The sequence below is a fragment of the Anser cygnoides genome, chromosome 2 (genome assembly GCF_040182565.1).
Source record: "Anser cygnoides isolate HZ-2024a breed goose chromosome 2, Taihu_goose_T2T_genome, whole genome shotgun sequence".
Taxonomy (NCBI): Eukaryota; Metazoa; Chordata; class Aves; order Anseriformes; family Anatidae; genus Anser; species Anser cygnoides.
Genome location: NC_089874.1, coordinates 126,989,213 through 127,008,409, shown reverse-complemented (window position 1 = coordinate 127,008,409; position 19,197 = coordinate 126,989,213). Strand labels below are relative to the sequence as shown.

The following is a 19,197-nucleotide window of genomic DNA, read 5'->3' as shown; positions in this document are numbered from 1 at the left end:
TCTTTGTCTCTGCTCTTTGAGATATTCAGCCTGCATTTGACTACTACAGGCTTATCTTTTTTCCCACTGAAACTGGATAAGGACCTTAATGTGCAGAGTGTTGTGTATGCTTTATGCAGAGGAGGACTCTTGGCACTGGTGAGGCCACATCTAGAGTGTTGTGCCAAGTCCTGGGATCCCCAGTAGACGTTGATGACATCCTCCCTGAGCCTTCTCTTCTCCAGGCTGAACAATCCCAGCTCCCTCAGCCTTTCCTCACAGGAGAGATGCTGCAGTCCCTTAGCTGTCATCTTGACCCTTTGTTGGACTCTCTTGTACTGGGGGTCTCAGAACTTGGCACAGCGCTCCAGATGTCCTACTAGTGCTGAGTAAAGGGGAAGGATCACCACCCTCGGCAGGCTGGCAATGCTCTGCCTAATGCAGCCAGGAGACTGTTGTCTGCCTTTGCTGTGAGGACACATTGCTATCTCATGGTGACGTTGTCCACCAGAACTTCTAGATATTCTCCTGTGAGTCAGCCTCTCAGCCAGTTAGCCTCCAGCATGTACTTGGGCTTATTCCTCCCTAAGGGCATGACTTGGCATTTCCCTTTGTTGAACTTCATGAAACTCCTACTGTCCCATTTCTCCAGCCATTTCCCCTTCTGAATTGGTGTACCAGCCACTCCTCAATGTTTGGTATCACCTGCAGACTTGATAAGGGTAGACTCTTGTCCCATCATCTGAGTCATTAATGAAGATATTAAACTGCATTGTACCCCAGTATCAACCTCTACCTACACCAGTAATGACTGGCCACCACCTGACTTTGTGCTGCTCATCGTAACCTGTTGAGCCTGGCAGTTCAGCCAGCTTTCAGTCCACCTCACTGTCTGCTATCCACTCTCGACATTGTTTCATCAGTTTGTCAATGAGGTTATTACGAGAGGCAGAGTTGAAAGTCTAGCTAAACAACATCCACTGTTCTCTTGTTCACCAAGTTAGTCATCTCATTGTAAAAGGCTATCAGGTTGGTCAAGCATCATTTCCCCTTCGTAAATTGATGCTAACTACTTCCAATCACCACCTTGGTTTTTATATGTTTGGACATGCGTTCTAGGAGAGTCCAATACCTGTCTAGGAGAGCTTGCTCCAATACCTTTCCAGGGATCGGCATGAGGCTGACCAGCCTGTAGTTGTTACACAGTGACATCTGCTTTCTTATGGTCCTTAGGAATCTATAACATTTCCCATGACTTTTCAAAGATTATGGAGAGTGGTTTTGCAATTACATTGACCAGTTTGCTCACCACTCATGTGTGCATCCCATCAGGATGTCCACCTTTTAAAAAATATTCCCTAACCTCATCCTCCCCACTGAAGGTAAGTCTTCTTTGCTCTAGACTTTCCCACTGGTCTCAGGAACCTGGGATTCCTGAAGGCCAAACTTACCATTAAAGACTGAGATGAAGAAGGCATTGAGTACCTTGGCTTCTCCTGTGTCCCATTTAGCAGTGGACCCACATTTTCCCTAGCCTTCCTCTTGCTGCTGATGTACTTGTAGAAGCTCTTTTTACCCTTCACATCTCTCACTACATTCAGCACCAGGTGGGTTTTGGCTTTCCTAACTCCATCTCTACAAGCTTGGAAAATATCTCAAAATATTCCTGGGTAATCTATCTGTCTTTTTTTTTTTTTTTTTTACATTTTTTAGTTTTATCAGGAGTTCTTTGTGAATCCACGCAGGTCTCCTGCCACTGTTGCTTGAGTGTTTTCACACGGGAATGGACAACTGCACGTTGGATGAAACTTGGAGGAGATGGTCCTTGGAAATCAGCCACAATGATGGACTCTCCCAAAAGCGGCAAAAAGTCCATCAATACTCAGGGCAGAAGTGGGGCTTGAAAAATGAGAAGACCAAAAAAATGAAAAAAAAAGAACTTTGGGATTCCTGCAGTTCCATACATACACACCACCACTGTGAATGCCTGACCCAAGAAAACCTTTGGCACAGGTAAGGCTTGGGCTTTGTCTCCATGGGGACTTGGAGAATATCCAGGTGATCTCTCTCCTCGTTTCTCGTGCTGTGTAGTCTGTGGGGCTCCTCCTGCAGCACCGGTTTGTGTCACAACCCTACCGGTGCCCACCACCTGCCCATCTCCCTGGTCCAGCCATCTGAGAGCCCAGGCATCTCTGCAGCCCATCCTGGAGAGCCACAACCTCCCTTTGGGAGCTCAGTATGAGACCACTGAGGTGTCAGGAATAGTTGGTCGTGGCGGTGCTGGGTACCCTGCCACCACTGTCGCAGAGCCCGTGCACGCTGCTCTCAGCATGGTGCCTGGTCGCTGCTGCACGTGCTGCTCCGTCCACGCACAGGGCTGCAGGGCCAGCCTTCACCTAGTAGGTGTAAGGGAGAAGGGGCACTCGACCCTCGCTGAGCAGGATTCAGCTGGAACAAAGCCCAGAGCACCCTTTGATCAGGAATAGCCGGCTGAGCTCGTTAGAGGCTGCCAGAGCATGTGAGAAGTCCCAGCTTCCTGCAGCTACCCTTTCCTGGCAGCAGCAGGCCCCCTGATGCTCCTCAGAAAGTTTGGGTAATCAGTGGCCCACAGACTTTCAAACATCGGTGTAATATTTTAGTCAACTCTATTTCCACTCGGTTCGGCACTTTGCCCTCCTTTAAAGCTTTGCAGGAGCCACATCCTGCTTGAAAATTTTTTTCCTTGTGTTGCTAATAGGTTCTAAATTGGGCAACAGGCTACGCTGTCATCGGCTGGAGTTTGATGAGCAATGTGATAGAAGATAAAAAAATGATGTGATTGTTATTAATAAGAAGGGCTGCATGTGAGGGCTTGGGCAGAGCTTCCCAACCTCATGGCAGCTTCTGCCCCAGCTTTTATTTTTGAAAGAACAATGCCTTAACTCAAATAGAAACTCAAAATAGAAAAAAAAATAAGTTTGAAATCAATTATTTTTTTCTAAGCAGGAAACAAAACTTGCTCTTATCTGGATTTTCCTCACTCTCCTCAGCTCATGCAAAAGCAGCTGGGAACTGGCATCATCCTGGCATGCAGTTATGGTGAATTATACCCACAGAAAGACCTGGGGGAAGAGGTTCCCCTCTGGAAGTCACAGGAGCTGCTGTCTTGAAGGATTGTCTTGGGAACACTCAAAGATGCAAAGGTGACATCTCACCCCTCCTATGTACCTCTGCCAAACCCAGCCCTCCGTTTGAAGGAGACTGGTACAAAAGAAAGGAGAGGAGACTTGATTTCCCTTGACTTTCTTGTTTCAGCAGGACAGCAGAGGGTAAAGCAGTGGCAAATCTTGCTCACACACCATGGGAGCCGGAGGAACGTTAGGCAGAGGGAGATAAGCAGCTGAAGCCTACAAAGTGCCAAATAGTTTAGATAATGCTGTTATGCACTGCTGCTGCTACGTAACCCTGATAATTATTTTAAATCTAAGGACATACATGAAGGTTAAATAAACACCTGAACAGATTAAACAAACGAATATTTTGGATAGGTAGCTAAGCAACTATATGTTCATATTTATATTTTTTCTCTTCTCCCCTTTTATTCTCCTTGTTGCATTGTACTTTAGTAGAATTTTAAAAAATAATCTACTAAATCTCTTACATTTCTATTTAACTGAATTTTGTTCAATTTGCCCATGAACTACATGGGAAAAAGGAACTGCATTTCCATATTTTTAAAGTTAAATACAACTCTTGAGTAGAAAAAAAAAAAAAGAAAGAAAGAAAAAAGACATGAGGCCACACATGTCCAGCTAATTTTGTTGAGAGCAAAGTCCACCACCATAGCTCTGCTGATTCATTTCCTCCAAGATTTTCCTGACTCAAATAATATTTGGATATCAATGACACACACGAGGGTAGCTGACCTTCCCTGGGCTCGGAGTGCTAAGGGCAGCAGAAAGGACAATTTTAAGCCAACTTCGTGCTCTCCGGCGTTTTGGAGCTCGAAGCTATGCCCAGCTACAACAGTCCCTGAAGGAATTCAAACAGCCAAGAATAGCCAAAGCCACTGCCGGGCTCCAAAACGTCCTCTCTGCTAGTAACTGACCTCCTCTGCTGGAGAAGGGTAGAAGTGCCCGGAGCTGGGGTCCAGTGCCTGTGCCCACCTGCTCCCCCAGTATTGCCTCTGTTATCCCTGCAAAGCTCTTGTGGGAGCAGGATGGGATGACTATCACGGAGCGTGGCTAGGATTACACCTTCCTTCAGGTGTACAAAACACCTTGCCATACAAAACCGGCCCTACGGGTGCACGCTGGTGACAACAGGCTGAGTCTCTGGGTCAGAGCTGCTTGCTTGGTGGCCTGGGACCAGGATTAGCTTCCCCTTTACTACATTCCCCAGGGTGGTAGCATGTGTACTGCCCATCCCAGGGCAAGAGAGAGAGAAGAATGCAATATCGTTCTACTGCTGGATCTGTTACACATCCATTACAGGCAATTAACATTAGGCGTAATCTTAATTGTCAGGATTAATCTATTCCTCTATAGTGGGATCCTGATTTTTGTACACAACCACATAGCACTCATATATATTATTTCTGGCTGTTCCTTCACTTTTACAGAGTCCTGAATAAGGCTTGATTTCATCCCAAGCATTCACATCCCAAGCTGACAGGAGTGGAGATTTTTTATTGAGTTTTGATTTGATCTTATGATGCGGGGCATCCTCTCTGTGCAATTGACCCATCTCCTTGTTTGTGTTGCCTGTCCCTCAGGACTTTCTAACAAAATTTGAAATTCTTTTCCTTTCTTTAGCATGAGAACATACAGGATAAAGAGAAAGATGTTCTTTTGAACAGTTTATAAAATAAGCAACATGAACCTAGCTACTTTTCTCTTATCCATATGAATACCCACTCTGACTTCAAGGTCTTCGCTTGCGCAGGCAAGTATTGCTCATGTGAATAAGCATGGCATAGTCGTCTTCTATAAGTGGTAGCGAGGAAACTCAGCATCTATTTGGATACTGTTTTCTGAGCTCAGTGAGAGCTGACATCATTGTACCGCAAACAGGCAGGCATGCACAGCAGCACAACCCATTTCCGTATTTCCAAGAGAGAAAATAACTAAATAAACCTCACTTCTGACAAATAGAAAGACCAGAACGGTCACCTAAGCAGTGTCTGCTTTTGTGACAGATATTCTATGAAGGGTACAAATTCACCGCTTACCTTGTGGACTCCTGCTTGTATATGTCGATGATGTTCTCCACCAGCAGGTTCCTCTGCAGCCCGTACACGCCGTGCCGGTCGAGGACCACTTCATGCCTGCATGAGGGGCAGCGAAACCGGCCTCCTGAAGCCACGGTCGTGCCTCCCCTGGTGGGCAGGTAGGGGTTCGAGGCCTGTTCTTGCCAAGCAGCCCAAGAAGAGGTGAGTAAGGCCATGCACACCTTCACCAAAATGTGTTTTGACAAAAAGACATTGTTCTTGGAGCACGCAGAGGCTGTTTCATGATGGACCAGAGCCCACTGAAACCAAGGCCACATCCCTCTCTCTCCCCTCTTCATCCCTACCAGCCCAAGGAGCTCTGGGCCAAGCCATTCAAAGCCCACATTAAAAAAAATTACTGGGAGAAGCAGCTGAAGCTGTTCAGATCAGGCTCACGGCGCTGCAACGACCTGTGCTAGAGATAGCACAGCTCTTCCAAAAGTGCCAGGGCAAAACCCTGTGTGTAGCAATCCATTTGTAGGTATGCCCGAGGCGAGGGCAGCTGCACAGAGGAGCCCAGGAGAACACGCAGAGACTGCAGGATGTAGGGCTGGCTCCTTGGCTCTTGCGTGCTGCCACCTCCCTGAGCTCACGGGGGGCAATTCAGGCTGGTGCAAGCTCAGCCCCAGCCCTGAGGAAGCTGGGCCCTGGGGACATTTCCCCAGCTCACGTTCTGTTTTAAATCATCCCCCCCCAGTCTTACCAACTACTAAAATCAACCAACTGAGCCGTGTGATATTCGGCTTTTCCATTCATTCAGCAAGTGCCGCTTGTCCCTGCAGAAGCAGCGCTTTCCGCGGGAGCGAACCTACCTGGAAAATGTCGCTGGCGCACTTCCTACACAGGTTGTGCTGGCAGGGCAGGATGACCACCGGCTTGGTGAACATCTCCAAACAGATGGGGCAAATCAGCTGCTTCTCCAGGTTATCCATGGTCTGCTGCTCTTTGGAGAAGGACTTGTAGTTCAGGGAGGTGCTCATCCCTAGCTTTTCCAGGGGCATACGCTCCGGATCACGGCGTCGCAGGTCGGTTTCCGGGTTAATTTCCCTTGAAATAAATCCAAGGCTCCGCTGCGATCAGAGGCTCTCTGGGCTGTGCTCACTGGAGGACATTGTTTAAACGGGGGGCCGAGGGGAGCCGGGGCTGTTTTTAGCAGCGCGGCGTCACGAGATGCCATTCAGCCGTGCCCATATAAGCGCGTGAGAGGAGGACAGGCTGGGACAGGTGACGGCTCCCGGGGGACTGGGGGGGCGGCCGCAGGGCCCTGGCTCTCCTCACTCGCACATGGCAGCCTTCACCCCCCCCGGGAGGAGGCCGAGCGATAAGCAAGCGCCATCTGCTCCCCCCTTATCTTCGCCGCCACTCAGGCCAGCGATACAACGAACGCCCAGGAGGCGATGTGCAGCCCGCAGTTTGGGCCGCGTGTTTCGGCAGGCTCCGGGAGCTGGCCTTCCCAAGGTGTGGAGCACATGAAGTCCCCGGAGAAGGCAATAGAAGCAATGGCTGCTCTCGGGCTCGGTTAATTCGGGGTGTAAACCTGTCACCACCTTGAAAAACAGCTTAGAAAAATTGCCTGCCTATATCTGCACTTAACTTCCAGTATGATTTTTTTTTAGGAGCTGTAACATTAGAATCTAACAGGACTGTTCAACACATTAATTCCACAGCAGCTCAAATATGCCCCAAAAAGCATTATTTGAACTTCCCAATGGGAACGAGTCAGAAGAAATACAGTATGAAAAGCTTTAATTTGCACTGCTAGAGAATATGTACTAATTGTACAGTCTCTCTCTCTCTCTCTCTGTGCATAGTTTAATTCGAATACATTTTAGTTTTGGGCACTGCTGTGTTTGTGTCTGTTTATTAGACACTGATATCCCTCTCAGCTTGGCACTTGCTCTGGAGTTATTTTTAAAATGACAATTTCCCAGATAATCTGTGGCATGTGATGCCTGATCTTAAGGGAAAGCCATCTGTGCTTCTACTTGCCAATAATTTATCACACAACTGTACAAGTAATAAATACCTTGTCCTCAATTTAAGCCAAAGTTCCCACATGTACTGTATAAAATCACTTTGCAACTGTACTGTATGTGCAGTCAGTATATTGTCTGCTCTTTTAATCAATAACTTTAATACTTTCTCCACCAAGTGTCTTGTGGAAAACTCTCATGTTTATGTTGACTCCTAACCCTGGAGTGCTTGGATATGACACATGCTATACAGCAGCTGAACCCGTCCTGGGGCAGACCCCAGCTCCCTTTATCTGTATGCCGCACCAGTCTGCAAACTGGGCAGTTCAGGGAGATAGAAAAGTGAGGGTTTTCATTGATTTCCACATGAAAATGATTCGTATTCTCTGCATGAAATGACAGTGAATCACATTAAATTCAGTGTATTACTGATTAGTTTTTATTTTCAATGCCTTGCATAATTTCTAAGCATTCGGGTGAAATCCTGGACCCATATGCAGCCCACCAAGGCAGAATTTCACCTACGTAAAAATACAAACTTGCCAGCAGTCACATAAAAACAAGTAACTTTTTCTGAAATCTTGCTTCGATGAGAAATTTGTAGCAGTTTAGTTAAACTGGTTTGAAGTCACACCTTTGGTTCAGCTCCCCGCTGTAGGCAAGACCTTGGGAGCTGCACGGGGAAAGCTGCGCTGGCAGCCGAGCGGCGGACAGCTGGGGCTTTTGGCAGGGGTGGAGGGGACTCGTTCCTGGCAGCAGCAAGACGGTATTTCTCTTCTCTCCCTCCCCTCTGTGGCCAGGTCAGAGGTGACTTTGGTGTCTGGAGGAATTTGAAGGCCTCATGCTGACCCTGCCTCAGCTGCCCCTTGCACATCAAAACCTGCGTGAGTAAGGAGCTTTATGCTGGGTGAGGAAGGCTTTCCTCGCACGGCGAGGCAGATGCTTCCACCCGACAGCACACTGAAACTCTGTGAGGAAAAGCTGAAGGTTAGAAATGCCACTGTGTAGAAACATCTGCGTACAGCGATGTGTGTAGCAGGGGGCATTCAAGACAGAAAAACCCAGGGGCGCTTAGGTCAATGAACTAAGGCACCTCTGAAGGTGCAATGTGTACCTGGGACGTAATTCTGGGAAAATTATACTTACCTGTGGTGGCCCACAAAAGTCTTCAGTTAACTGGCTGAAAGTGCCATCTGATGCATACGCAGAGGACATCTGATGGCCTCTGCACCCACCAGCCCTGACGGCTCTCTCTCCTGAAAGAGCCACCAAGCCATCTCTCAATGGAGCAACACGGGGCAAGGGGACCTGCCTTAGGTCTGCTCCTGCACAGAAAATCTGGATACCTGCCAGCCATCACAAAGGTTGCAAGGGTGTTTTTTTATTGCATCTTTTTACAGCATAGTTTGCCTGGGAGCGTTACCTGGCTTTGCTGACAACCAGAAAACTAGCTCCTAGAGATATGCTTGCTTTTCTAGACATCACTTCTAACTCCTCTATTTTTGCAGCGTATCACAGCTTGCGGTCTGTGGACTGAGGGCCAGGAGAGCCTGGAAGGCTGGCTGCAAAGCAGTGGGTTTAGGAGAGGGATTTGAAGGCGGAAGGAGAGGTTGAGTGATGTCCAGGTTCAGGTTTCAATACCATAATGACATCCCTGGGTTTTGCATTCAGAGAATTCCCCTTTGCAACCTCTTACCTTGTATCAGCGGCGTGAAGCTCTCATCTGTCAGTCATAGGAAATCTGCCCTGTTGCTCTCTTGCATGACTGGAAAACAAAGGGACAAGCGTGTTTTCACTGCAGGGTAACTCCCACGTGACTTACCTTGCCACAAAGCTCAGCAGGGACAAGGCTCACTCTGCAAGCAGCAGGCTCCTTGCCTGGGTGAGGATGAGCCTGGTGAGGATGAGGGGTGCTCTTCACCCATCTCACCTCCATCCGTGCCCATTTACCCCTCAGTCAGCAGCCCCTTTGCAGTGGGTGGTGAATACTGGCACTCCCACCTACAGCAGGCCTGTTGCAGAAACTCAAATTCCACTTACAGTTGCAACAAGGTATTAAGCGGATGAGCTTACTATAAGATGAAGCCCTCCTACCTATGTAAGTGAAAACTGCAAACAGCATCTTGTATTTCGTGATTTTATTGTGATCACTACACATCCCACAATAAATACTAAACCTACCCTTTGAGGTACATGACTCAGTGCTGCAACAGAGAGCCTTTGCAACAGGGACAAGAGCTTTCAAAAACAGCTGCCTTTTGAGATGGACATTTTTCCATTCAACATATATATTCATCTTTGCGTACCTTATACATAATATAGGCAATACGCCTATATGCAATATGACCTTCTAGAAACAATCTGGGAGATGGTTTCAGGTCTCCAGGGAAAGACAGTCCAGCACAGAAGATAATGACATCTTCCAAAAGTTTCTTTCTACATTTGAAATCACAGCAGCAGAGGCAAGCTCAAAGCATTTCTACGGGTGATTCACTGGAAGCACATGAAATGTGCAGGGGCACAGGATTTCAGGGACAAGCTAGAAAAAAAACAGTAGCCAGAGAGTTGATTTCTGTCCTTTTCTTTTGAGTAGGGGATGGACACCCATCTGAACTGAATTGTGCCAGAAAGAAGCCTTTTCCTCTGGGCTTATCCACGCTCAAGAAGCTTCCATGGTTTGCAGCAAACAGACAGAAACATGGGATAGAAGGGTAGGTGAAATAAATCATCATTTTTGTTCCAGATTCATAAGCAGTACCAACATAAATGCCAGCAGGCAATTTTCAGAGACTTGGATTAAAAGACCCTGAAATGGGGATAGTCCATGGATGAGCTCCAAGGGGAAGTCACCTCCACGTGCCGCGGCTCTGCTGCCGGCAGGACGCCAAGCCGTGGTGTTGCTGCCCCTGGCTGTCTGCAGGCTTCCAGAAGGAAGGTCCCACGCCTTCCTGCTGCCACCCAGCAACACCAGCAGGCCAGAATAAACCCGAACATCACCTGGCCTTAGAGGACACGAGCTCTGCCTCCTGCAGAAAGTCCCGGTTTACTCAAAGTCCTTCAGATCAGGATTAGAAAAGGTGGTCAGGCCGTGCCCATCAGTGAGGCAGGGCGAACCTGAACTGTGATCAAGACGAGGCATTAATCATCTCTGTAATTATCTGTATTCTCAAAAATCTCAAAACGAGTGAGCCCGAAAAGGCAGGCTGCCCAAGCAGTGGAACAACAAACAGAAGATTACAGATTCAGCTTCTCCCTCAGCCACATGCAACTTTACAAGCCCAAAGGTTCCCAAACCCTCATTCCCGTTTGTGTACTTTGGACTCTCGACATATTACTGATAGAAAGAGATCTACACTTCACTTGCAAGGCATAAAAGTATGTCCTAACTGCTGCATGGGGAAGAAACTGGCCCACATGACTGACCACCTAAAAATAGGCCCTCTCCAGGGCTAGGGACGAATTTCAGAGATAACAGGCTTGATTTTCCACACACTGAAATATGTGCTGCGGAAATATGCCTTGAGAGTGAGACACAAAGGGAAAGGTTATAAATAAATATTTAAAAAAAAAAAAAAGAAAATGGAAGAATACAAGCAGGAATCCTTCATCCTCTCAGAGAGTAAGTGACCAAATGCTTCACTCTTTTAGCACGTCTAGCCCTGACCCTTTCCCCTCCACTTTGCTATGCTAAGAGCACAGCATCTCATGGGAGCCTGTGGATCATCACTAAATGCCTCCCCTGTTACCAGAGGGGAAGGCATGACTGTTTTTTCCCTGAATCGTTCTTGCATTTCATGGAATAACATGGTAACTTAGCGCTGGGTTAACGGAGGATGAATTGGTGCTGTGATGGTGGGGCTGGACGCAGGTAGCCCAGACGGCAGCAGCAGGGGGGCCTCCCAGGCCAACCAGAATTTAAGGAAAAAATGATAGCAGAGTTTTAGCAGGAGGAATTTTGACCAGGGAACAGATCTCATTTCTGCTTTATCCTTGACAACCCATAGTGCTCCCCTCCAAACCCCCAGCTCTATCATCAGGAAACAACAGCGATGTCCAGTGGAGAAGTGATTTGTGTTTTGCAGCACAGATCCAGCTCAGGCTTCCCAGCTGGTGTCAGCTCATCGCTTCGCAGAGATACAGCCTTGGCCCAGGGTCACGTTTCTCCCCAGCCCTGGTCCGCCCAACGTCAGCCACTCGTGATGCTATTTCAGTCTGTAGCCTCCATGGCTCAGCTGGCAGAGCAGAGGAGTGCGGGTATTTTTTCTCCAGGACAATGCTTAGGTCTGTAATTCAAAGGAGAGACTGTCTTAAAGTTATACTCAGCACGACTTTACTGTCCCAGGCCCCCAGACTGGTTTACTTTGTGTTTTCATCCCTCCTCTTCCTGAGGGTCATTCCTTCAGGACAGAGTAAAAACTGAGTGCTGGAAGACAAAGGACTGAGCTTTGTGCTGTTACAGTTAAACTAAAATTCGGGGTGTAGAGGAAGGAAGGTTTTCAGACAGCAAGGCATCATCAGGCCTGTTAAAGCACTTGTTTGGCATGTGCCCGGTGACAGGGGTGGTACCTCTGTCTGTTAGCCTTATTTTCCGATGTATTTCAAATTTATCTCTGCTTTCCTTTTATGTCTTCCTTTGTCCTGCAAATGCTCTTTAGGTGTATAGCAAAACCAGCGTGACTATTCACATCTGAGTGCCTACGCCTTTTTTCTTTTGAAAGTCAGCTTAGAAGAGCAAGCTCCTCTGCTGGACATTTACCAGCCAAGTTCCTTCCCCCCCCTCCCTCACGTGAGGCTCACACGAGCAGAGAGACAACAGCAGCTGGAAGAAGTACATTCAAACCAGTCAGGAACCGAACAAGCACGACTCAAGCTCTGATCGGGGATGCCATCGATTGTGACATTGCGTTCATTGTACCAGGCAGCAGTGTATTAGATTAACGTTGTTTTGAATTATCACTGCAGGAACCATCTCAAGCACATCAGCCTGCATCCACACGTGTGGCGTTGGGTCCCCCTCTGCCACCACACCGCACGTTTCTGGTGCCTCTTCAAAAGCTTTGACCTTGTCACCAAAAGGGCAGCTTTGAAGAGCTGTGGTGCTTTCAGAGCAACCCTTAGCCACTGGTTCAAGTCCAGCTCCCAGGAGAGGGAGTTTTGTGGTGGGAGGAGGCCCCTTGCTCATCACTAGTCTTTTTACCTGGCTCCCTGGACCAACACCTTGAGGAACCTCAGGAATTGAGCCCGGGGGCCGATCTCCTGTTCTATGCCAAACAGCATCCCCAGTCACCTCTGTCAGCAGAAGACGTCTCTGCCACTCCTGACCTCCAGGTACCTGCCAAACTCCTTGGTCTTGCAGCCAAAATGGGGCAGGCATGGCTATCGCTGTCCTTTGGAGAACATTCCAGGAGCCTGACAGGCGTTAGGTGGCCACAGCGTAGCAGTTCACCATAACCTTTTGCAAGCAATGCCTATGAGCAACCAGTAACACTGAAATCCCACTCAGATCAGGCCAGAGAAAGCAAAAATGTAAATAAAATCATTTATCCATGACATTCAAGATAGATGATTTTTTTTTTGGATACTTAAAGAAAACAACAAACAAACAAACAAACAAACGAAAACAATCTCCAACCCTTACCCATCTAATGGATATCTCTGCCTGGTCTTTGTGAGGCCCCTTTGTAAAACTGGGGGAAGAAAGCCTACAGAGCCAAGTGGAAGGTGTGCAGGGGAAAAGACAGAAAGTCACGGTAAGAAAGGAGAGAGCAGGCGGGCACAGCTGTAAGTCCCAGGGTGTCCTAGACGCTGAATAAGCACTGCTCCCTTTGAATTGCTATCCTAAAACCCTGCACGACTCCTCCACCTCCTCTTCTACTTTGCAGCATCTCAGCAACCCACTTTTCATCCTTCCCACATCAACTGTCAGCTCCCCTTATCCTCTTCCATGAACACAGCAGACCATCTCACCCTCTCCCTGCAAATACAAGTCCCATGAAGAAAAGAGCAGTCCCTGCTCAGGCAGAAACAGCTCCCCTCGATCCTGACCCCAGAACTAGCTTGGATCAAGACATCCCCTCCAAAACAAGGCTGATGAGGCACACACACTTTGCCTTATGCCCGTAGGAGTAGTGATGGCAGGCAAGGCAAAGGAGGGATGTTTACATTGTTACAGAAAAATAATAATAAAAATAAGAACATAGAAAACGGTGGCTTTCAGGCATCAACCCAATGCCTTTCCCGTGACAGCACTCTCACTTGGCATTTGGGCCAGGGTATTGTTTTGTTGGCTGGCAAGGTAAAGCTAAGGGAATGAAATCATTTTTATTTTTGCTGAGAAGGGTCAGTGTGCCTTCTGGGTAAGGAAGAAGTCGGAGGAGCTCCATGTTAAATCAGGGGACCTCCCTGGAAGGGATTTTTTTTTTTTTAAAGGAGGAAATTAGACATGAGAGGCGCTTTGTTCTCCCATGAGGAAATATTTCTTGGTCAACACAGCCTGAGGTATAAGGTGTGGAGGAAGATAGCATGCTACTCACTGTGTCAGGACAGCCTGCGGCAAAATGCCTGGATATGAGGGAATGGCCTTGCTGATTTAATCTTCAAAGCAACTCACTGAAGCCTGGTTTTCCCTCATTTCTCCACCTACCTCTTTTATGAGTTTATCTCTCTTGGCAGCTGCGAGTAAGTGTTTTTATTTGCATTTTGTCTTAACCTGTCTTGAATTAAGGATGATTTCAGTGTAATTGGATACTAATGACTCGTTCCTTGCCAAAGGATGTGGTAAATCTCCACGTAGAGCTTGGGGCACCTCACAAGCTCTCTAGGTTGCCAGCTTGTTCTCCACAGTACCCAAAGCATTACTGCATGTGCCTTCGTCAGCTGCAGAACCCTCTGGAGAGGCCAGGGTGGGAGAAGTGTACTCTAGAGACAGGAGCAACAAGGAAGGCCATCTGGCACAAAGAACTGGTGCAGACCTGAATCTCAAAGGCTTCTGGGGGGTTGTTGGAGGTTTTATGGCTCTTGGTGGAAGAACACGTTCTTGCTTCATGGTCTGAGAAAGAAGAAAGCAGAGAAACCCTCCTTCGGACAGAATTGAACCCGGAGCTTAAAAAGTGTAAAAATTGTGTTCCTAGAGTCTGCCTTGCTGCCAGGTGAGCCGACACAGCACATTAGGAGAAGACACCAAAATGTAGGGTTGGCAGCATACTGTCAGGCGCGTGTCTTTTCCTACCTGCACACCCCCTTGTAGCACCCCTTCTCATTTCTAGCTCTTGCCTGCACTCATTCCCTAGCCTGAGTTCCCACCTCTGACTCCAGCTTCCTCCAGGCAGGAGGACTGTTCTCTGCTTGACCAAGCTTTTGCCTGAAACCATTATTCTTGGCTGTGGCCCTGCCCAAATCCATGGGACCCTGATGTCCTGCCTGTCCTGGGCATGCGGTGGAGGATGTCTGACTGCCAACTGGAGGAATAAGTGCCAGTCCCAGCTGCCCAACTGGGAAAAGGCGCTACTCCAACCCCTGCGCTCTTCTGTTTGCAATTACAGTTTTCCTGTTATTAAATGCCCACCAGCCATTTGGACACGCTCACACTCTTTCATTCACTTTGTGGTTCTTCATGATTAATCTAGAAGAGAATAATAAAATCCCCTTGCAGAAGAGGAGCTATTTGCAAGTCTCTGCTTATGAAGGGGCTGCTCCCCTCAGTGCTCACCCCCCTGCACTGGCCTGAGGCAAATCAAGAGGAATCTGGCCTCATCTTCACCACCCACCTTACTAGCACCTGCAAAAAATAAGGAGAGCAAGAAGGAGAGCAAAAAGAGGACGGAAATAACAGATCAAAAGTGAGGTGTCCATGGAGGCAGGCAGCAGCTCTACCTCTTACCTACTGGATTCCTTCTTCACTTTTTCCACTGATTTGACAGGCTGTCCCACTGCCTTATTCCCACTCCACGTTTTCTGCTTTGTGATCTCAGGATGACCCTCCTCCTTCACAAGGCACTGAAAGTGGCTGACCTGCTCTAGCAAACGGGATGGGGCAGCCTGTGCCTCTCCTTTTTGCACTGCCCCTGGCAGCAAGGTCTTATCCCACTGTTTGCACTGACTGTGCTGATTCACCTCTCTGACCTACAGGAAATGAAACATTTTCCTGGATTATCAAATTGAGGGTCCACAGACTACCAGAGCAGGGACAAGTTGAGTTGTGTGGCTTAGTGCAGGGGAGGTGAAGCAAGATCTCCTTATTTTGGATCAAGGAGCAGCTAGAGTGGCTCGTCCTCTTCAAACTTCACTCTCGATGTCCTCTTTGTTATCCAGAACATAATACCCGTGGTACCCAACAAGATGGTCCCTGACTTGAAGGAGCACTCACAACCAAGTCAGGCCTTCTCTGCAGGGGAGCTACAGCTGCTCAGCCTCATCCCGTCTGCTTGTGCATCCATGAGAAGGAGAGGACCTCTGGCTGAGCAGAGGAGGCTGTGCAGAAGGCCTTCATCTGCGTTCACTCGTAGTGGCCAGAGCAATGTTTGTCTGTCAGGCCTCACCAGATTCACAGGATGCATGAACTGTGAAGGAAAGAGGTCTGACTGATAGGACCTGGCCTCATGGAGCAATAGGTACAAGGTGGTTTTAGCTGAATGCATTCCTGATGTCAGATAGGCCCCTGTTGTGACACTGTCATACCTCTGGCTTGAGACCTGCCAGACAGCAGCTGCACGGCTGCTTGTGCAGGAAGAGCAGACCACTGCCAGGGTGACAATGCAGCCAGTGCCCAAAAACACCTGCCTGCACTGGAGCCTGTTGAGGAATTATCCAAAGTAATAACAAAAGATAAAACAACAACAACAACAAAAAGACCTAGAAGATCAACATGTCAGACTGGTTTGGGGAAAAGAACAATAACAAATTAACATTTTGCTTATGAAGGATGAAACTAAATCAGCTTTTCCTTATGAACAGGGATAGGTCCTTGCTTCGTCTAACCTTGATGTGGCACCATGCAACGCACAGAAATACAACGCTCAGTTATTGCTCAGTTATAACAGCGCCCTGTTAATACCCAGTAGTCAGGCAAAACCATCATTGCCAAAGGAGGTAGCAATGCACGTTCAGATAGGGTTGTGGTGACTAACGTCCGTCTCCAGCAGCTCCTGACATTTTCTCTGGCAGCAGATGATGTGAATCTCGTCCTGCTCCTATGGAATGGAAAGAAGAGCCATTCCTGTTCTCCCATGTTCCAAAAGGTACAGGGCTTGCTAATTCTTTTGTTGTTTGTCTAATTAAGCTAAGGCTAAATATCATGCAGTTTGTTTTTCGTTAGCTGGGCTCTGTTCAGTACAGACCTGTTTATGAAAGCATGGTTGGACAACCGTCAAGCCAGAAATCAAAGAACAACCAAAGACTATCACAGGAGAGAAGCCAGCAGCCCAGTGACACCTGGGTTGTTATCAGTACTGGCTTAACACGTGTGGCTGTGGTAAGATTAGCAAAGGGCTCATAAAAACAGGCAGCAAGCATTGCCAAGAAGTTCTGAGGCTGAATCCCAAGTATCATTAAACTGTTAGGTTTTCTCCAGCTCTCTCTGGAGAAGCAAAACACACTTTGGATTGACTGACAAGGAAAACAAGTTCTGGGGTGCTGCTGCCTATGTGGAGCATGCCAAGTGATCAAGACCACAGCCACTGATGTCCTTTCCAGAGCACCAACACGGTGCGTTGTGTGGATTCAAAGGTAAAACCTGCTTTGACAGTCTGAAAAGAGTTGTCTCTGACAGCTGAGCCACAGGAAGAAAATGAGGGGTATGGACCAAGAGCAACTTGGAGCTTGGGGCAGGAACTAACATGCAGATGCGACTCTGGCATGTTGCAACGGGAGAGGTGTCGGTATGATGGTGGAGCTGGGGTTATCTAGAAGACAAGTTGCCCAGGCTGTCTTGTACCCACTTGTGGCGCAGGTTCAAGCATGGGGCGATGGCCCCAAGGCTCCTCTGCTGCCACTGTGCTGGGGACATGGAGCCAGATCCCACCTCCCCTGCCAGCAGGAGGGATCCCTGCCCGGAGCAAGCTGGGGAGCTGAGTTTGTGAGCAAGGAGGCATGACACAGCTCCCTGAATTTGCCGACTGAACGACATTTTGCCTCATTTTGGGCATGCAGGTAATGTGAGGCGACTTGTTCCCTGCTCACAGCTGCAGAGCTCTTTGTGGCAACATCGTTCATCGTGGCAACATTGGACATGGCTCCGGGACACGGCTCCCTGGGGGCACAGGGGGTCCCACCGTTCAGCCACCACCTGTGGCTGCAGAACTCCGCTTTCCCCTCAAGAACAGGAGCTGGGGGTGATGAGGGCTGGCACCACAGGCCTGCAGCCCCCCAGCCCCCCCCCGCCACCGCCCAACACGGCCCGTGCGGCCATCCCCACCCGGGGCCAGTGGCGCAATGGATAACGCGTCTGACTACGGATCAGAAGATTGTAGGTTCGACTCCTGCCTGGCTCGCTTGTCTTTTTGTTTTTTTTTTTCCCCCTCCCGACCCAAGCAGCCCTGTCTCGGCTACTGGCCAGCTGCTGGAATTGCTGGGAAACTTCCTGGGACGCTAAAAGTCGCGCCTACCTGCCCAGGGCCTCAGTAGAGGTCACTTACCCAAGTCAAGAAAAAATAATAGAAAAGTTTAATGTACTAACTCACTCAGCAAGGATATGCTCACACTTCCAGTGGTGATGCACCAGGTTTCCCAGCTGGTGAGCAGCGGGACGTCTTGTCTGTGCACGTGCCACAAATCTTAAAGTGCAGCCAGCACCTCCCCACGAAGGGCCATTTTCACCACCTCTCCTGTGAACAACTCCAGGCAGCCTGGGGACTTTTAACCTCATAATCTAACTTCCCTGAGATTTTATATATTTCCCCTTCCTGCAGTAGAAGAGAGAGCCTTTGCTTGAAACACAGACAAACCTTTTCCTACAGCACTGGAGCTGAAGGACCCTTTCTGTTGGAGCAGCTGTCCCCTCTTGTCCCTGACAGCTGTTTAACAGCAGCACCTCAGCCCTCTGCCAGCCCACCTCACACTTCAGAGTTTCGGAGTGAAAATACCTAATCTCTGGCACATTTCTGTTATTGAGAAATCTGATACAAATGATTAAATAGGATATGAGCACACAGCTCTTTATTGGCCCTAACTGGAGGCCAGGTACAGAAATAATTAAGCACTTGCAGACGGCTTGTCACTGACAGTTGGCACCTAAATTAAGTACTTCGCAAGCTACTCTGCCATCCAAGCACCACATATACTCTTATTGCAATAAAAAGCACTTAATATATTTATAAACCTTAACATGTCCTAGACAAGTGGAAAGCTGAGCCAAACAACTACATTGATGCATTAATGTAATAAGGACATAGCTCCAGAGGCACACAGTAAGCCCTGAGATCACTGCCTGCATTTTTTCTTTTCACCTTTACTTTCCCTTTCTCTTCTCTTCTCTCTCTCTGTCTTTCCTGGCTTTCATTCTGTTGTATTTTCTTTTTCTTTTCCTCTGTCTTCCTTTTCATTACAGGTAACGTGCATTTATGCAGAATGGCACGTCTCACCCTGTGGGTGAGAGAGAAAAAACATCTTGTTTCAAGCTGGGCAAGAAGTCAGCTTGCAAGATGGAGGAAGAAAGAAGATAGTCCCTTCTCCATAGGAGATGCTGGGTGCGCTTTCATTTTGTGAACTATCCTCTAGGAAGATGAAAAAGAGGATCCACTAAATAAGTAAAAAGGAATGCAGGATTTTCCATGAACTTCTGCAAAAGGTAGGAGCAAAGGCATTTATATACAAATAGAAATATATACAAAATGAAACTTGACTAAGAAAAATTAGTCTTGTGGCCCTGGATGGAATTGGTACGCTCTCCTACACCAGAGAGTATCAAAGGGGTGTTTCTGGACTGTGAATTCAGATTTGACTGCTAGCGTGTGAACATTTAAGGTAATGGACACAGAAGGAAATGGTTGTCTTTGCTCATTC

At 48.0% G+C, this 19,197-nt stretch overlaps 1 protein-coding gene, 1 long non-coding RNA gene and 1 other non-coding gene across 4 annotated transcripts in view; 1 reads left to right on the top strand and 2 right to left on the bottom strand.

Annotated features, from left to right (window-relative positions):
* Nucleotides 1-6,425, bottom strand: part of TRIM55 (tripartite motif containing 55) — a 40,432-nt gene extending 34,007 nt beyond the window's left edge. For both annotated transcript variants that reach the window (XM_013172525.3, XM_013172523.3), the window contains exons 1-2: nt 6,040-6,425; nt 5,189-5,361 (exon numbers count right to left, since the gene is read on the bottom strand). In XM_013172525.3, the coding sequence (XP_013027979.3) occupies nt 5,189-5,361; nt 6,040-6,228 (362 nt within the window). In that variant the 5' untranslated portion in view covers nt 6,229-6,425. The remainder of the gene's footprint in view (nt 1-5,188; nt 5,362-6,039) is intronic.
* Nucleotides 6,426-7,183: 758 nt separating this feature from the next.
* On the bottom strand, nt 7,184-13,823 carry LOC125182549 (uncharacterized). The gene is made up of 4 exons (XR_010829707.1): nt 13,734-13,823; nt 8,897-11,483; nt 8,347-8,456; nt 7,184-8,168 (listed from the first exon to the last, which is right to left on the bottom strand). It is a non-coding gene; the product is annotated as an uncharacterized lncRNA (long non-coding RNA).
* Nucleotides 13,824-17,614: 3,791 nt separating this feature from the next.
* Nucleotides 17,615-17,687, top strand: TRNAR-ACG (transfer RNA arginine (anticodon ACG)). Its single transcript has one exon. It is a non-coding gene; the product is annotated as a tRNA-Arg (tRNA).
* Nucleotides 17,688-19,197: the final 1,510 nt, after the last annotated feature.